Source organism: Aythya ferina (genome assembly GCF_964211825.1).
Source record: "Aythya ferina genome assembly, chromosome: 19".
Taxonomy (NCBI): domain Eukaryota; kingdom Metazoa; phylum Chordata; class Aves; order Anseriformes; family Anatidae; genus Aythya; species Aythya ferina.
In genome coordinates this window covers 4669628-4687115 of record NC_140309.1, presented here as the reverse complement: position 1 = coordinate 4687115, position 17488 = coordinate 4669628, and the positions used below count along the sequence as shown (strand labels likewise).

The 17488-nt window shown below is 46.1% G+C and overlaps 1 protein-coding gene across 4 annotated transcripts in view; it reads left to right on the top strand.

Annotated features, from left to right (window-relative positions):
* Positions 1–17488, top strand: part of CLIP2 (CAP-Gly domain containing linker protein 2) — an 80793-nt gene that overhangs the window by 52560 nt on the left and 10745 nt on the right. For 2 of the 4 annotated variants that reach the window (XM_084492842.1, XM_084492841.1), the window contains exons 5-11: positions 668–881; positions 1793–1990; positions 3115–3218; positions 5645–5705; positions 10015–10119; positions 11700–12644; positions 16213–16270. In XM_084492842.1, the coding sequence (XP_084348968.1) occupies positions 668–881; positions 1793–1990; positions 3115–3218; positions 5645–5705; positions 10015–10119; positions 11700–12644; positions 16213–16270 (1685 nt within the window). The remainder of the gene's footprint in view (positions 1–667; positions 882–1792; positions 1991–3114; positions 3219–5644; positions 5706–10014; positions 10120–11699; positions 12645–16212; positions 16271–17488) is intronic. The other 2 variants (XM_084492844.1, XM_084492843.1) reach the window with 1 other exon arrangement.

Below are 17488 nucleotides of genomic sequence, written 5' to 3'. Positions count from 1 at the left end.
CATAGAAACATAATCATCAGGCTCACTACAGTTACCTGATACACCCTTTTGTTATGCTTGCCTCTTTTAAGTTTGTTTGCAGGGAACCAGTTTCCCTCTCCCCTCCATCCAGAGGGGATGGCGCACACTGGAGTTTGGGATAATGGCATTTTTAGCTGCAAAGTTAGGAGGGGAGGAATGGCAGCTCTTGTTTTGGGAGGAAAAATGACCCATAGAATGTCCTACAGAGCTGTGTGATTTGTGCCTTTTTATTTGACACACGTTGCTATGTGACTTTTTTGTAAAGCAGGGTAGAGAGCAGAGCCATGCAGGTTTGGGGAAGGCTGTTTGCTTCTGGAAGGAAGGAGTGTGTGCAGTCACTGTTTACATGCTGGATCCTTGTGCTATCCGGGCTACCAGCTGGGTATGTCCTGGCAGCTCATCAAAGCGTGCCTGGCAATTATCTTGGGCTTCCCTTCTTAATCAGCACAAGCGAAAACATGGAGGTTGCCACTGCTCTACGTGGCAGGAAAGGAGAATAATCCAGCCACTCGCATGAAGGAAGCAATGTCACAGCAAAGGGCAGAGATGAGCTGGGGTTGTGTTGCTTGGCAGTGCTGCTCTGCAAGGCTCTGACAAGGTGGATGCTGCAGCACCAGTGACTTGGAGCATCCCTCCTGTGTTACAGGTATTTCCAGTGCCCTCCCAAGTTCGGCCTCTTTGCTCCCATCCATAAGGTGATCCGGATCGGCTTCCCATCGACCAGCCCGGCCAAGGCCAAGAAGAGCAAACGGATGGCCATGGGGGTGTCTGCCTTAACCCACAGCCCCAGCAGCTCCTCCATTAGCTCTGTCAGCTCCGTGGCATCGTCCGTCGGGGGCCGGCCCAGCCGCAGCGGGCTGGTAAGTGGCTTGTCCCACAGACTGCAGCCTCCATCTGCTGAGGCCTGGTTCTACAAACCTGGGAGGGTTGGAGTTTTGTTTCAGGAGCTGCACTGGGCATGCAGCTTTTTTATTTTCTTTAAACAGATGCTGAGCAATTGCGACCATTTAAAAAGCCCAAGGTGCTATTTGGAATGGGATGAACCTCAGCCCTGCTGTTAAGAGCAGGTTTTGTTACAAGATCCCTGCAAAACAATGCCATTGCTTCCTGCCCCACGTGTTTGCATCGCAGCGAGCTGTTCTGTTGAACAGCCGTGCCTTCCAGCTCCTGCAGCGACTGCGTTTTGCCATGAAGGGATGAGTCTGTCCTGGATCACATGCCTTGTGCTTTGGAAGGTGCTCAAGAAGGCAGAGAGCAGAGCAGGCAGCAATATTATTAAAAGCTCTAGCTCTGACGTAGCATGTGCTGCATAGCACCTGCAGTCATCCTGGCTGGGGAACAGGGTGCAGTACCCAGTCCTGGGAGCAGATCCAGCCAGCCTGTACCAGCCTCCAACTGATATAATTCCTCCTAGCTGAGCTCGCTGTTTGGGACTGCACTAGGCTGGACATTGATAAAATGCATTTTAAAAGGCAGATGATACAATATGTGACAACCTTTGCTGACCTAATTCTCACCCCAAGTCCTGTCCTTTGGGAAATTATTCTTCCATTGTAGTGCAGGAGAGCTATAGAGCTTGCAAGCAATGCACGCTCTTTTTGCAGACTCATTAACACGACTTGTAGGGTACAGAGCTGTACTGCCAGCTCTGGGCAGCATAATAAATAATCAGTAGATGAGGTATATTTCAGATTTGACAGGGGACTTTAAGGTATTCTAGACTGGGGAGGACACAACTTTACTTCTGCCTCTTTCTAACTCCATTCTTCAGCTGACAGAGACCTCCTCACGTTATGCCCGAAAAATCTCTGGCACCACAGCTCTGCAGGAGGCACTGAAGGAGAAGCAGCAGCACATCGAGCAGCTGCTGGCAGAGCGTGACCTGGAGCGGGCTGAAGTTGCCAAAGCCACCAGCCACATCTGCGAGGTGGAGAAGGAGATCGCCATCATGAAGGCCCAACACGAGCAGGTAGGAGGTAGTGTGGCTTCCTTGCTGGAAGTTTCAGGTTGTGATAACACTTTCCCTGTGCTGCAGCTACCTAATTTGGAAGCTGGGCTCTGAATTTCTGTCTTTTTTTGTGGAGATTGCTTAACACACCACGCAGGAAGCCGAGGCTATTTCTCCATTCCTGCGAGTGGGATGTGCTCTCTTCTTCCCCAGGAAAGAGCAGAAAAAGGGCTGTGCCAGACAAAGGGCTGGTAATAGTCTGTGTCTGGTGGATCAATACATCTGAATGCTGAAATGCAGGTGGAAAGCAAACTCAGTCCCCTTGGCCGCCCACTCTGGCCTTGGCCGTGACTGCATTGCAGTGTTTTTGATGCTATCAGACACTGCTGAGGACACCAGCTCAGTTCCTGCACGTCACTACTTTCCTACCAGAGGGGGATGCTTCGATCGCATTAACGGAGTCATCAATCACAAGGAAAACAGGCTGATTGTGTTAGCATTTTGGTTTTTCCACAAGGATTTAGATAGATGGTATTTTATCCACTTGAGTGTTTAAAGAAAAGAGTTACAGGTTTATGCTATTCATCAACGTATGGCTCTTTAACCACTGCTCTTGCCGTGAATTCCTTGCTCGTGTTTATAAACCCAGTGCAGCTACCAGGGAGTAGGGGTGATGCTGTGCATCTCTGTGTGTTGGGCCACACCTGCCTGTCAGAAACAGGGGAAAAATTTGGCAAATCAACAGCAAGCTGAAGTTTTCCTTGTGTAAAATATTTCCCAGTAATTAACAGTAACAAATGAATTCATGCAATTCTGAAATGACTCTCGCTTTGTGACCAGGGCAGAACTGGATATGGCAACCTTGAGTCAGGTTTCCAAAACTGTTCAGGCTTGAAGTGCTTAAATCTGATCAGAGCTGGATTATCCAAAGTGTTCAAGGTGCTGAAACACAGATCAGACTTACAGCTGGTGGAGATTGAGCAATTTTTGGTACTTATACTGGGCTTTTTGGAAAATCCACTTTCTTACAATAGCAACCTCTGAAACATCAGAACCTTCTGTTCTCTTGTTCCAATCCTTTTTTAAACAACTCTGAACTTCAGACATGGTTAACTTTTGTGACTTGGGCCCTTTTTTCACTGCAGTATGTCACAGAGGCAGAGGGAAACCTCCAGCGGGCACGAGCACTGGTGGATGGAATGCAAAAGGAGAAGATTGAACTGCTGAACCAGCTGGAAGAAGAGAAGAGGTAAAACAGGAGTGAATGGGTGTGGGGGGGCTGAAATCATGGGGGAGATGAAGCTTGTACCCAAGAACATCAGTCGTGTGATCTAAGGAGAGAAAAAAGTGACTAGGAGGGTCATCTTTGGATCTCTTTCCATATTTCAAATATGCTGTGCTCCTCTGTCTTGGCCACTGCAGCCTGCCTGCATGGAGGAAAAGGTGGTGCTGCTTCAAGTAACAAGTTCAGAACAAGGTTGCTGTAGTTGCACATCTGGCATGACCCTTATTTAGGGATGGGCATCCAGTACGGTGACTTCTCCCACTTGCTGACAGACTGCTGCTGATCACAAACAAACAAGGAAATATTTCTAGGTAGTCTCATACATTCCTGTCTTAAGGTTCTTAGAAGCCACTCAATGCCATATCATCCTGTGCGGTTGCTGGGAGCTGATTTTTGTGATGTGAACAATATCAGGGTTTTTCAATGTGCTCTGCTGAACCTGCCCCCTGGTGCAAAGTGACTGAAAGGCAGGAGACAAACAGCCAGGACAGCTCATGCTTGGCACGGTGGCAGCTCTGCTTCTCTGCCAAAAGATGTTGCATGGTCGGACCCGCTTCCCTGCCAAATGCATGTAGTGCTTCAGACAAAAGACATTATCAGCTTCCATTCCTGATTATGACTCCATGCTGCTGGCACTCCTGTGAGGACCCTGGTAAATATTTGACAGGCTGCTTGCATGGCCAAGGGCATTTGACAATGCCAATGTTGCACTGACAATACAGTGTGGGCATCGTTTCTATAGACCGCTGCCAGTTGAAGACCAGATAGCTGCAGTCTCCTGCTGGGCAGTGGAGTTATTGAGGGTTTCCAACCTTCTTCCCTGGTTTTTGGTTCCTGACAGAGCAGGGAGAAGCAGCATTATCAGCCTGAAAGAACGGAGGGTTCTGGTAACACCAGTAATTTTGGAATTTTGTACCATAACCAGCCTGAGCCATGTCACTGTGTAAACTGAACTCCCTCAGTAAAGAGGGGACTTGGATATCAACAAGGAGCAAAGCCTTGCCTTCAGGTGTTCTGGGTTAAAGATGCAGTATATATATAAAAAAAAAAAAAAAAAAAGTATTGAATTATAAAGAGAACTCTGCAGGCTGGGCAATCCCAGGTCCCCACACTTTCTCTACAGCGTGGCTTTGCTAAAGACAGTTTCTTTCCCCATCTATTTGTTGAGATGTTAATCTTGCAGACGTTCCTCCTGAGGAAGGCAAGTCACACCGCAGTATGGCCTTGCCATTGTGTGATTCGCTGCCTCCCCACGTCCCAGGGGCCCCATCTGTGTGTGTACGATGATGCATACATTTCCTTTTTGGATAAGAGTGAAGATCTGCTTGTCATTTTTGGAGGCCAATTGCTCCATATATATAATTGAACTCTCCGGTGGGAATGGAAAAACATTTCTGTGTATTAAGTAACTGGGGGAAAAAAAAATGAAAATGGTGTTGGTTTCAATTGAACGATGCTCCCTGAAGATGAGTTGTTCTTTCGTGCACAAGTCTCCCTGTTCCCTGGGTAGGCAGCTCACTTTCCCAGCTCCAGGAGGCCCTTTAACCCAAGACAGCTGAGCTATTTCCTAAATATCAACAGATGCCTCCTCTAATTAGAGGAGGTTTAGACAAGGAAGCTTGTTTATGAAGTTAGATACGTACACCCACAGCTATTTTTATCTGTAACTGAATCAGAGTCCTTACATCTGGCTACCAGTGCAACATCCTCATTATTGCCTTTTTTAATCAGTAAAGAGAACAAAGAGGGATGAGTTTAGCAGGAGATTGAATTACTCTGAACAGAAAATCCAATCAAGATACAGGCTTTGCAAAAGACTCTGAGGCACTTTTGAGTTCGTGCGTGGGGCTTTATGCGGATTTATGCGTGGTTGACCTGTGCAGCCTCTGAAGGTTTTTCTGCCAAGGTAGCTCACCATTTCCATGTTGTGGCAACAAGAAGCATTGCTCACCCTCTGCCAAGAAGGCAGAGGCTTTGATTCCCCTGGAATATTTTGTATGGACCATTTGCGTTTGGCACAGGAATTGCCTGGTGCTCTGCTGTGAGATAACGGGGTCTAAGTAAAACAGAGAAAACTGTTTGTGCCTTCACTGTTTTCAGGATCCTGGTGTCAATGAACAGCAGTTGTGCTTGCTGAGAAATAGTACAGCAGGAACAGCGGGTCTGGGAGCGTGTACCTTGCAAGAAGGCAAATTATCAATATGCGTAGGCTTGCTTAACTGTCTTGCTCCTTGTATCTTGATGTTTAGCTTCTGCAGAACTGTTTTTATGTAAAAAATTGCATTTTTTTCTCAGCTTTTTGTTGTGCAGGGGAGGCCCATGTGCAATGGCTGCCTGTAGGTGGGATGCTAATCTGAGTGTCACTGATCACTCTCTCTCCCCTTCCCCAGGAAAGTGGAGGACTTGCAGTTCCGTGTGGAGGAAGAATCCATAACGAAGGGAGATTTGGAGGTAAGCACCCTCACCAAAACTTGTGTGTTGCATGTGTGGCCTTACATTAGTAATTTCTGCCACCTTTTGTTCAACTCTGAACAATGCAGTTCCTTTAGCGATGGCTGCAGACCTGCTGCAAATACTGTGGTGTAAATTTAGGATCATTCTCTGGTATGTTGCGTGATCCCTTGTAATGTTGGGAGATGTCTAGAATTAACCTCATCCAGCCAGCCTGGCTTTGAATATTGCCGTAAGTTGCCAAGCAGTGTTAAAAACTGATTGTCTGTATGCATTTTAACATATGTTTTTCCACTGGAGAAGTGATTTGACTGCTCAGTCACTGTCCCTGCAGTGTCCTGTTAGAGGTTAACAGGCACGTGCAGTCTCTCAGGTGAGAGATGCTATTCCATTGGAGCCCAACGCCATGTATTGTATGACCTGCAGTATCCCTCATGTGGAGTCCTCTACCCATGGGGTTTGACACTGGAATACCCTTTTGTTTGGAAAGGCTGGTGGTCTGAGCAGTGCTGCTCAAATGGTGTTGTATCAACTGGAAGTGGTGTTAGGAGCTGGTCCTGAGCACGAAACTTTTCAGTGCAAAGAAGAAAAATGAAATACTTCTGTTAAAGCAAGGCTCTGCTCTACCTGTGTGAATTGTGGGATTTCCCTTATCTTTAGCTAGAGTGCTAGGTTAGTAACAGAAAAATCAAAGGAACTGTATCAATCATAGCAGGCCAGGAAAACATGAAAACTAGGCAGTGGGGCTTGTTGCTGTGGCTTTGAACCTCTTGTTTTAAACCTCTCCTCTTTATCCAGAAGTTAAAGCAGAGTCATGTGTGGGACAGGGTATAAATCAGCAATGTGCTGATAGCAAACCTTTGCTAAGGGCAAGTACAGTTTCTGTCTAGTCAGTGAGTACCAAAGCAGGTTTCTGTTAATTCCTGAGTTTAGATGGTCAGCTTCCCCCAGGGCTTTAGAGAAGGGAGATTGATCCATCAATCCCTTTGAAATAAGTGAATTATCCCTGTATAAGCTTTAGGTGTTTAAGACTAGTTGTGGAGTAATGGCAACAGAGCCAGGGTTAGGTAGCAGGTATAGGGGTTTTGTTTTTGAAAAAAAACCCTACATGTTCTAGCAAGATGTTAAGCTGCTGTGACTGCAGGTCCCAAAATGGGGATAGATCTGATTTTTAGCGGGTTTAGAAAGGAGCTGCTGTGCAATGAGGATGTAACCAAGCTTCTTGCAGGCTGACAGGTTCTGTCCCAGCTTCCACCTTCTGCTCAGAGGAACAAATACCTTCTTGAGAAAGGGTCATGGAGCAGCTTGGTTTTGGGACAATCCAAAGAAATGAGGGTTTCCCCAGGGGTCCAGCACCAGTGGCATTGTAGGAGGGTTTGGCTGTGGTCAGTGTTTACATCCTGTCCTGTCTGATTTGGATGCTCAGACTGGACGATTGTCCTGCTGGAGTTAATTCTCACCTTCCTGGTTCGTTGTGGAGATGGTTGGGATTTCCAGAAACAAGTAATTCACTTAGCAGATCTCTCTCCTTGGAAGGCAGGGTGGTAAGTGCTCCTTCCCATAGCAGTATGTTTCCTGGGAAATAGGTGTTCTGACATCCTCCTGGTAGTCACTACAAAGCCAGCAGCTGCCAGCACAGCTCCTCGCATCCCTAGTTAGAGATGAATTAACCACCGAAATACCAAAAGCTAAACCCAGTGACGGTTGTCTCCCCACTTAGGGTCTTGCAGCCCTCTTACACCAGGACCCAGTCAGAGTACTGGGAGCTGAGTGGTGTCTTGCCCCAGTTGCTCACCAGAGACTGTTCATAGTGCCCCTGTGGGAGGCAGTTAAAGGCCATACCAGGCATGATGGTAAGAAAATATCCCCTTCTCCATGGATCTAGGGTTTCCCTGTAGGACAGTATCTTCCTTGACACTCGGGTTAGATTTGGAATTCTTCAGAGTTTGGAGGTATGGATCCAGTACTTGGACCTTTGGAAAAGATGAAGGAGCTGTGCATTTAGCCTTGAAATGTAGTCATGAACTGAACCCTCTCGGTCCTGGTTGGCAATGCTGTTGCTGAAGTACCTTGGAAGGTGGAAAGCAATGACAGAAAGGGGGCTGGGGACGACACGACTTGTATGAAAAGCTTTTTATGGTAGAAGGCTTGTTATGGGAAACATTAATCTCATCAAGGAACAGCCTTATGGTATCTGTGTGGTACCTTGCACACCAGTGGGTAATCTAACTTGAGGCTGATAGCAAGAAGTAACCCTAAAATTCAGATCCAAGCTTCCTCAAAGTGCAGGGACACTCTGGATTTGAGAATGAGTCATGTTGATGAGGAAAATCAATTTGCATAAAATATGAAATAACACAGGACTTCAATGAAAACCTTAAATACAGCTATATTTAGATCAACTGTTTTACAGTCTTTAATTTTCTTCCCTGATTTTTCTCCTCTATTTTGATATGCTTTTCCAGACTTGGAAAAGGCCAGGATTGGTAGATACTGAGCAAGAATACCAGGTGGAGCTGGGGTAGCTTGATTGGGAACTGGAGTGCCAATCTCAGGAATCTTGAGAAAGTCTTTTTGGGAGAGTCAGAGATTAGTTTTGTAATAGGTTGGCATCTTCAGGTAGCTTATATCTGACTTGCTGCCACCAGTTAAGGTAATTTCAAAAGTATACATTGCTGAAATTTCACTTGGGAATTCTGGGCAAGTATAAATTGATGAAAATTCATTAGTGTTAACAGAATAATTATCCCTGTAAATAAAATCAAGCCTGGAGCTCCATCTTAGGATGTAGATCTTGAGCTGTGTAGAGAAGGGGAGAAGCTACTCAGTACAAAATTAAATTTTCTTAATTTTCTTTAATTAGCATGCATTCAATCAACTTCTGTATTATGTGATTATTATTTGTGATTATGTGATATTATTTGAGGTGTTTGATGTTTGGGTTCTAGAGACCACATCTTTTTCTTCCTTTAGGGGTCCAATGGACCACAAAATATGGAGTAGTCTGAATATATCTGATAGGCGATCTTTACCTTCTGTGAATGCATGTGAAGTTATATATTTCAGGCCATAAGAGAAACATTTTTGGTTTTTTTTGTTTTTTACAAAGTTCAGTTCCTATCAGTTTTAGACAACTAGCTAAAACTTGGTTCAAAAAAAAAAAAAAAAAAACAACCACTCCTGATCTGGTTCCAGTGGAAAGAGCAAAAAGCAATTAATTGTATGGAAAATTAAAAGTTTAAAAAATAAAAATTAAAAAAAATCCAGTTCTGGTCAGGTTGGTTTGTTTTTTTTGGGGGGAGGTCCAGTTTAATTGAAAGGAATATATTGATTTATTAAGCTAAAAAAAAAAAAAAAAAATCGGCTTTTTTGCATGCATATTTCCCATGTATTCCCCTCTTTTATTTATGGGGAATTTTATGATATTACAGTGGCCACTGTGGCTTCCTGAAGTTTGCCACCAACTACCAGTATTTGGTACTTCTGCTTTAAAGGGGAAGAGTCCTGAAGCACTGCACTGAGTCAATGCTCTGGGATTTGGGCAGGTTATATAAACGTGTGTGTAGCTCACTCATCTGTTTTGCTGGCTTTTAAGTTGTCTTTTGTATGGGGCTATTAGTCTTTGTTTAACATCACTTTGAAATTCATAGCAGTCCTCTTCAAACCTGAAGCACTGATTTATATAGCAGTGTGGGATCTAATATTTTTTTATTTACTTCCAGTGCAGCGTATCTGTGGTTTTAGCAACCTGCTGTGTACAGTATGACCTGCTTTTTTTCCACCTAGTGCGGGGTTCAAGCTGTCTCTGGAGCAAAAAGAGGAGGGAAACTTGAGAGCCTTTTCAGTCTGCCTTGGGATTTTTCTTGAGGAGAATGAAGAATCCCTGCAAGGTCTTTGCAGGAGAATCCTTGCAAGGTCTTTGCATTCTCTGATGTGGTGCAAGGGCCTTGTACTGGTGGTCTGCAGCGGTGGGAGCTTTGCTTTTTAGGAAGTATGTTCGGTACAGCGTTGATGCAAGAAAACAGTGAAGCAGCTTCTTAATGCAGTGGGATGTTTTCCCTGCACAGATCCTACTTTCTTGTGAATAGCCTCTGTGAGTACCACGTAAAATCCCGTGGTGATCACTTTCTGTTTGGATTTTTCCTGCTTGTTTGGATCTTTATTCTCCTCCTGTTGTGAACTGCCTTTCCTTGTCCTGTACACTGAAGATGATGTTGCAGCCTTCTCTTTCCCTCTCCTCTCCTCTCTCTCTCCCCTCCCTCCCCTTTCCCATCTCCACTGTTCTTCTTTTTTCCCCATGTGTGACCAGACTCAGACGCAGTTGGAGCATGCCCGAATACGGGAGCTCGAGCAGAGCCTGCTGTTTGAGAAGGCACAGGCTGAAAAACTCCTCAGAGAATTAGAGGACACCAGGGTAATCCGCCCCCACTTGCCCTGCCTGCAGAGCGGCTTCTTCCCCGTGCTGATGCTCATGACGCCTTGCTTTGGGTTTCTTTTTTGGTTTGTGTTGTTGATTGGTTTTGGCTTGAATTTAGGCTTCCCTGGTTTTTGTTTGGTTTGATTTTTATTTGCTCTCTCTCTCCTGGACGTGATAGCACTACATATTTCCTAGCTTTGCTGCTTGTGGGGAGGATTCATTTCTCAGACTGAGTTTGCTTCTCTGCCCCATGCCACCATTTGACCCATGAGCTCTTCACAACTCATCCTTCAGTTAACATGCCGGAATAATACCTGCAACCCTGCACAACTCATTCTGCCTAGAGGCTCTCCGAGGCTGCGATAGGAAATAACATTGCAATCAGCATTCCCTGTGCCCCCACTCCAGCCATGGGAGCTGCGACTTGAGGATAGCAGCGGTGAGTCCAGGTGGAGCAGCTCTGATCCTCAGCCACGCTGAGCCAGCAGCAGGACGTGCTGCCTGTGTGAAATGTGTGCCCAGTCCTAAAAGCAGCCCCATGTGGGGAAAAAAAGCTTTCTCATGCTGTTGTTGTGCAGTGTGGGAAGCAGCAAACTTGCTCTGGTGAGCCTGCTTCTCAGCAATGGATTTGTTAGAGTTTGCGGAAAACGCAAATGTGAGGTTTTTCCAAAGGGCTAAGTGGTGTGAACGCCCCTGTGCCCATCTAAAAGCAAAACCACCCAACCTCCTGGGCTGGTGGTTAGCGGGGAAAATGGCAAATGAAATGGAATTGATCGCTTGTGTTTTGACACTGGAAGATTCACTTCATTTCTTGGTTTCTTCTGCCTTTTTCTAATATTTCACCCAGTCAAATCTCCTCTTCTCTATCCATCACCGCAGCACGCTGACCTCCCTGTGACCAGCAGGTAGTTCAGCCCCGTTAGGCTGTGTTCAGACTGTCAGGCGCCAACCCACAGACCTTATGCTCAGTGTTAACCATGGCTAGATTTATTGTCTTGCATCCTCTAGCCTTCTGTGTCATTTTTACTTTGCTAATAAACTCTAACAAGTACTCATATGTAAAATCCCTTCTCCTTTTTACACCAGGGTAAACAAATCACACCGCAGGTGTGGGGTCTGTAGGCTGAGGATTGCTGAGCACGAAAGGAAACACAATATGTTTAATGCTGGTTTCAATGCTTGTGATACTCCTGCATGTGCAGTCACATTTCCTCTGTGCATCATCTGGCAAGATGCCTGGCCTGGAAATATAATGGCCTTTCGGGACATTATTTTTCATAAACTGCTGTTGCTGCTCTCTAGCAAATTTCAAGGGTTATTTCAAAGGTATGTGTTTCTCTCTTGAAAATAAGAGGTTTGTATTCAAAAAACAAATTGTAACTGGCACAAAGGCATAGCAGTCAGTTCTAATTACCCTGGTGCAAAACTGTACTCGGATTGGAGGGTGCTGGGTTTTCTTTTTATTTGAACCTTGACTAATGTACTTTGGATTTACTTCCGCTGAGGCACGTTTACTAAAGGGAAAAGTACAGCAATGAGAGCTGGGGGCTGACTTTGTCTTCTCTGTCACGTTGCAGCTAACCACGGTAGCGGAGAAGTCCAGAATCCTGCAGCTGGAGGAGGAGCTGAGCCTCAGGCGCAGCGAGGTGGACGAGCTCCGGCAGTGCCTGAGGAGCTCTCACCAGGCAGAGGCTCCCGAGCATCACCTCGGCTTGCAGTCAGAGGCTCTTCGGTTACGTGATCAGCTGCTGTCTGCCAACAAGGAGCACCAGAAGGAGAGCAGCCAGCTAAAGGAGAAGTACGAGAAGACACTAAAGAAGTACCAGCAGGAGATGGAGAAGCTGAAAGCCGTCAATGAGAAGTATTCACAAGAAATCGTTGACCTCAAGCATAAGGTTCAGCAAGCCACTAACGAGAACATGGGGCTCATGGACAACTGGAAGTCCAAGCTGGACACGTTAGCTTCTGACCACCAGAAGTCTCTGGAGGACCTCAAAGCCACACTGAACACTGGCCCCGACACCCAGCACAAGGAGATCGTGGAACTGAAGGCAGTGGTGGAGAGTATAAAGATGGAGCACCAGCTTGAGCTGGAGAACCTGAAAGCAAAGCACGACATTGAGACAGCTGTTCATATAAAGGAGAAAGAGAGCCTCAAACTGAAGTTGCAGGAGGCTGTGGATGAAGTGGAAAAAAGCAACAGCGACTGGAAAATGCAACTGGAAACCAAAAGCAATCAGCACCTTCTTGAGCTCCAAGATATGAAGGACAAGTGTCGAGATGCGGAGCTGAGGGTGCATGAACTGGAGAAACTCCACAGTGAATATAAAGACCAGACACAAGCAATAGCTTTCTTGAAAGAGCAGATTTCTTTAGCTGAGAAGAAGATGTTGGACTATGAAACGCTACAGAAAACAGAAGCCCAGAGCAAACAGGAGATCCACAGACTGCAGGAAAAAGTGCTTGTCTTAGAGAACAAGCTGCAGTCCATGGAAGCCCTGCATCCTTCTCAGCATGCAAATGTATGCTTTTCGGGTCACTTTGCTTATTTGTTATCACTGTTAGTAACACTTCCTGGGGGTAGGGCTCAGCTGCGGTCCTGTGCAACTCACTGAGGCTTCTGTGCCTCAGAGTATTTGGATGTTTTTAATCTCCATTGGTAATGCTTTTTCCGCAGAGCATCTCCATGCTGAGGGTTTCTTCCCATTCTAGAAAGCCAGTACAGTGGCACGGGTAGAAAAGTGAGAGTCAAGAGAAGCAAGTGGGCCACATCTGGGTTTGAGGCCACGTTAGTTCTGTGGCAGCAGAATAGGTTTGGTAGAGGCAGACTCATTCTGAGCAAGCAGCATTCTTAGCTCAAAAAGCATCAATTCTGCAATGTCTGCTGTCCTCCGAGGAGCTGCAGCAGCCTCGGTGTATTATCAAGCAAAGCCCTGTAGGGGTAGGTGGAGGACAGGGTGGAAGAAGAGTCATTGCCCATGCTGAGAGAGTGCAGGGCTTGCTCAGCACGTGGAGCATGATTTGAGAGCCTCAGTTAGGGGGGCTGAGCTGATGGCAGGTGTGTGCCAGCAGTGTGGCCTCGCAGCATATTAAAGAGACAGGGAAATGCTGCCTGTGAGGATTGCAGCGGAAATGCTGCTAGCAAGGGTCAGCGTGACACCAAGCCAGGGAAATAAAATACCTCATTGAGTGAGAGTCCTGAGCCTCCCAGGGAAGGCTAGAATAAAAGCAGTAGTAATATAAAGAGGTCAATTTATTTTTTTGTGACCCTTGTGTGGTTTTGAGACTTTTTTTGATTGTTTGCCATGGGATGTGATCCTGGCTTTGTGGCGTGGCAGAGGGACACGTGTTTGTTTGTAGCTCACTCACATCCTCCGCTCTAGAGTGAAGCGGGGAGATGGCCACTCCTGGCTCCAGACCGGACCCCTCTTTGTGTTTGGCTTTTGCATGAGAAATGAGCTAAAAGACAAGTTGCAAGTTGGCTCCGTGGGGATGAGGAAAATGAAAACAAGCCATGAAATGTGCATGATCTGAGAATACTCATTTGGTGCCTGTCCCTGGGGACACAGCCTGTTCCATGTCAAGGTGTCAGTGAAGTGAACACAATGCCTGTGTTTAATTCTCCAACATGAGCAGTCCCACTGAAACCAGGCGCACTGCGAGGCAGCAAAGTCAAGCCCACGAATTACTGTTGGCCAAGTCAGAGCTTCGTGCCTGCAAAGAGACGTGCTCAGCTGGCTGCGAGAGGAAAGCCTGAGGAGGGATCTACAGCATTAGTGGTGGTTCAGGGGTTGCTCAACATATTTCCTCTAGTAAAGAGTCATGAACAATAAGTACAGCTGTGGCCCTGGGAGAAGTGGGTTGTTATTACAAGACATCACATATTATAGCCAAGATTTAAACAAGAATGAATGTAAAAGAAGAAACCGGAGGCTTGTTCCAGAGCCATTTAAATAAATGAGAGGGCTCTGGGGGACTTTATTGGTGTTGGATTAGAACCAGGGAGTCTTGAAATAATTATTTTAAGTGTGTGTCAATTAAAATGGGGAAAACATGGGAAGAAATGCATGGGTGAAAGCTTTTGAGTGTCGCAGGGTAAATCCTATGTTAAAAAGTCTTAGCTAATTTAATGTGACTCTAGTACTAACTATCCAAACATTTTAAGCAAACTAATGTGTCTTGTGATTGAATGTGCCTTCTATCCTTCAAGTGAGAGCCATAACTCTGGTTCCAAAGAGCAGTTAAATAACTTTCTGTACCAGAAGTACGTCAGGCAGGATATTTCTCCCCGCTTTGGGTGTGCTCCTGTTTCTGCTAAAGCCGTATCCTGCAGCACACGCAAGCTCCTGGGGCCTGGCCTCGGGGCTTTCAGCAGCGGTGGCCGCAGCAGCTGCTGGATGGGAACCATGTGCTCAGGTCCCAAAGAAGGCTGCTGGCCCTGAAGAGGCTTCAAGTGCTGAATTTTAGCCTCTGCAGTGGGAAGTTTGGGTTTTAATCACTGCTGTCAGCTGTTCAAAGACATGGGCTGGTAGTTGCATGGTACCAAAATTGGACAGGTACCAAAATTTCTTTCTGATGGCTTACCTGAATCTATCTTGAGATGAAGCCTGGAATTTAGGAAATGTCTGTTAGGTAATTGTGTGTAGCTAAATTGAGCTTTAGGGCAGAAACTGTTTGATGCAGGGAGAAGTTACCCTGATGGGGGCAGAGGTAAAGTCTCCTGGGATGGGTCAGATCTCCCTTGGGTTGGGGATCGTGCAGTGGCCACCCTCTCCAGGGTGTTTGGGATTCCCCTGGGATCTCCTAGCTGCTTGCACTGGCTCTGGAGAGATGTGGTGTAGGATTTTGTGGGAAAAGAAGAAATGGGAAGGGATGCAAATGACAGGTTCCCCAACTGGATGACAGCCTGTGCTTCTGGACTGAAACCAACGTCCCTGAGAGCGCACTCACATCTTATTGCTGATGTGGCTTGGTCCCTGTGGAGCCTGGGCATAGTTTGATGCCATTTGTCTTGCGTTCTCATGGGACTGTCACTTTAGAGCAGGAAGGCAGACAGTTTTTGTGTCCTTCCTGAGGTTTTCAACAACGCTGAGTGAATGCCTGTGGGGTTTTTATTGGCGTTGTTAACGTTGCAGGCAGCGTGATTCTGTTGGCAGCCTTGTGGAGCTGGGCCTGTGAGCTTCACGTGCAGGGAACCTGCAGGTAGTGCTGAGTTACTCCAAATGTCCACCTAACGAGGTGTATTTGCACCTGATGAGAAGAAAAAGAGATCTGTTTTCCATGTTCAATCCTCACTGAGATGACAGTTAAGATGGAGATCCTCAAACCTTGTTTTGGAAGGGGGAACTTGCAGCGTTGGTGACAGCTCGTGAACAGTCATCCTGAAGAGTGTGTTTTATGGAGAGGTGCTGGATTAGGAGACTAAAATACAAATATACCTGCATTGCTGGCTGAGTCAAGCTGTATTTCCAAGTCTGTGAACTCTGCAGTCACACTTAGTGCACTGTGAGCAAAGGAGGAGAAGACAATCCTCTATCTGGACCAGCATTTGCTTTTAATCAGTGTTATTCGTTATCTATTAGTTATTATCTTATCAACACTTCATTACTGTTTTTACAAGTTTGGATGCGGTTAGTCAAGAATTTCCTCAGCATCTAAAGAATCTGAAAGGTCTCAAGATGAATGCTGAGGAGCACTTGCAGCCTTTGGTGGGCTGAATGTTGGCCATCAGGAGGCCGGTCTGTACCGGAGCAGCTCTGCCATCGCTCTGGGCATGTGGAAGCTGGAACCGGAGCTTGGGGGGGGGGGGGGGGAAGTCTGAGCCCTCCTCCTTTTGGGGTGAATCTCACTGCTGTGATCATTCAGCTCTTGCTTGCGGGCACTCTCAGATTATGGCTGTTTACTTTCAGTAGTACCCAACTGTAGAAGCAGCTCCACAAAAGTCTTTGTTTCCCACTAAGAAGGATGTAAAACACCTGAACTCAGGTGCCAGGTAGAATTCTGCTTGGATGGGGCTTTGTGGCTCTTGGTTTTGCTTTGAATCTTTGGGCTAAGGGCTGTTTTACCTTTCATGTTTTATATTTATTTCAGATGATTGAAACTAATGACATTTCAGAAGAAAAGATACGGATGAAGCAGACCATGGAAGGTATGACACGGTTCTGTTTGTCCTGGAGCACCCTGTTCTAGGGACCCTTCCTCTGACTTTCTGCTCCTGCAGGCACAGCTGTGTGAAAGGGGTTTAGGAAGTCATTTCATCTCCTATTTTGCTGCATGGCATTTGTTGTCTGGCTCTTTCCTGCTGTCTAAACTGAGCAAATGTACAGGCGGGATGTTTTTGGTGTTGTACACTCACCATGTAGGTGGTGCAGGTTGGAGACAGACCTGGAGAAATGGGCACACTCCGTCCCATCAGGGATTTTACAGCAGGTAAAATGCAGTCACTAAATCCAATTTACAGCTGTAACCCCTAATCCGAGCAACAGCAGGCCCGGCAAGGTTACAGCTGCATGGCCCTGGCAGTCTCTAGACCCTCTCTCTTGGGAGTGATGTGCTGCCACATTGCTGTGGGTGGCTTGGGTCTTGTCCTCCATGGAGGGTCTGGGGCTGATGTGAGGTGCTCCAAGGTCACATCTTCCCTTGTTCATTCCCAGAGGACTCATGTCTCCTTATTCCTTATTTCCTTAGGATTGCTTTTAGCAGAGAAGCCTTTCTAGTGTAGATCACAAAGGTGATGTTAAACCACTAACCTGTCACTTCTTTTCAAACATGACACATGGAGTCGTAGCTTTCAGTTATGCACCTTTGAGGAGTCCATTCTCTGCACAGCCCTTTCTGAAGTCCTGCTGAGGATGTGCAATCTAAACAGATCACTGTGGCTCTCCCAGTAACTTAGATTTTACCTGGTAGGAATTAGGTTAGTTTGAGTGTTTCTCCAGTTTTGTGAATTCAGACGGGGTGCTTAGTCCTATTTCCATACGCTGCTAGTGCTTGCTATATATTAGTGTCTCCCATCGCTGGTTTTGCAGGTACAGGATGATGTATAAGTTGTACAAAGTTGTATGCTGGTTGACAAGGGATTGTGCCTCATGAGGGCAGAACGCAACCAGGTCCATCAGCCACTGCTCTTAAAATGCCCGCTCAGTTCATGCTCATTCACTGAATGAACTACGTAAAGGATGTACTTTAAAAACAGACTAGAGCCTTAAAAGCATCATGCTTCAGACCTATAGCTGAGTGTGGAAATACTGTTCCAGATTTAAAAAAAATAAAAAATAAAATAAAAAAAATCCTATGAAACAGTGTCTGCCTTCCAGTGCAGTAGGTAACACAAGGAAATGTGCTGAAAGGTTTTTTGTTATTTTTT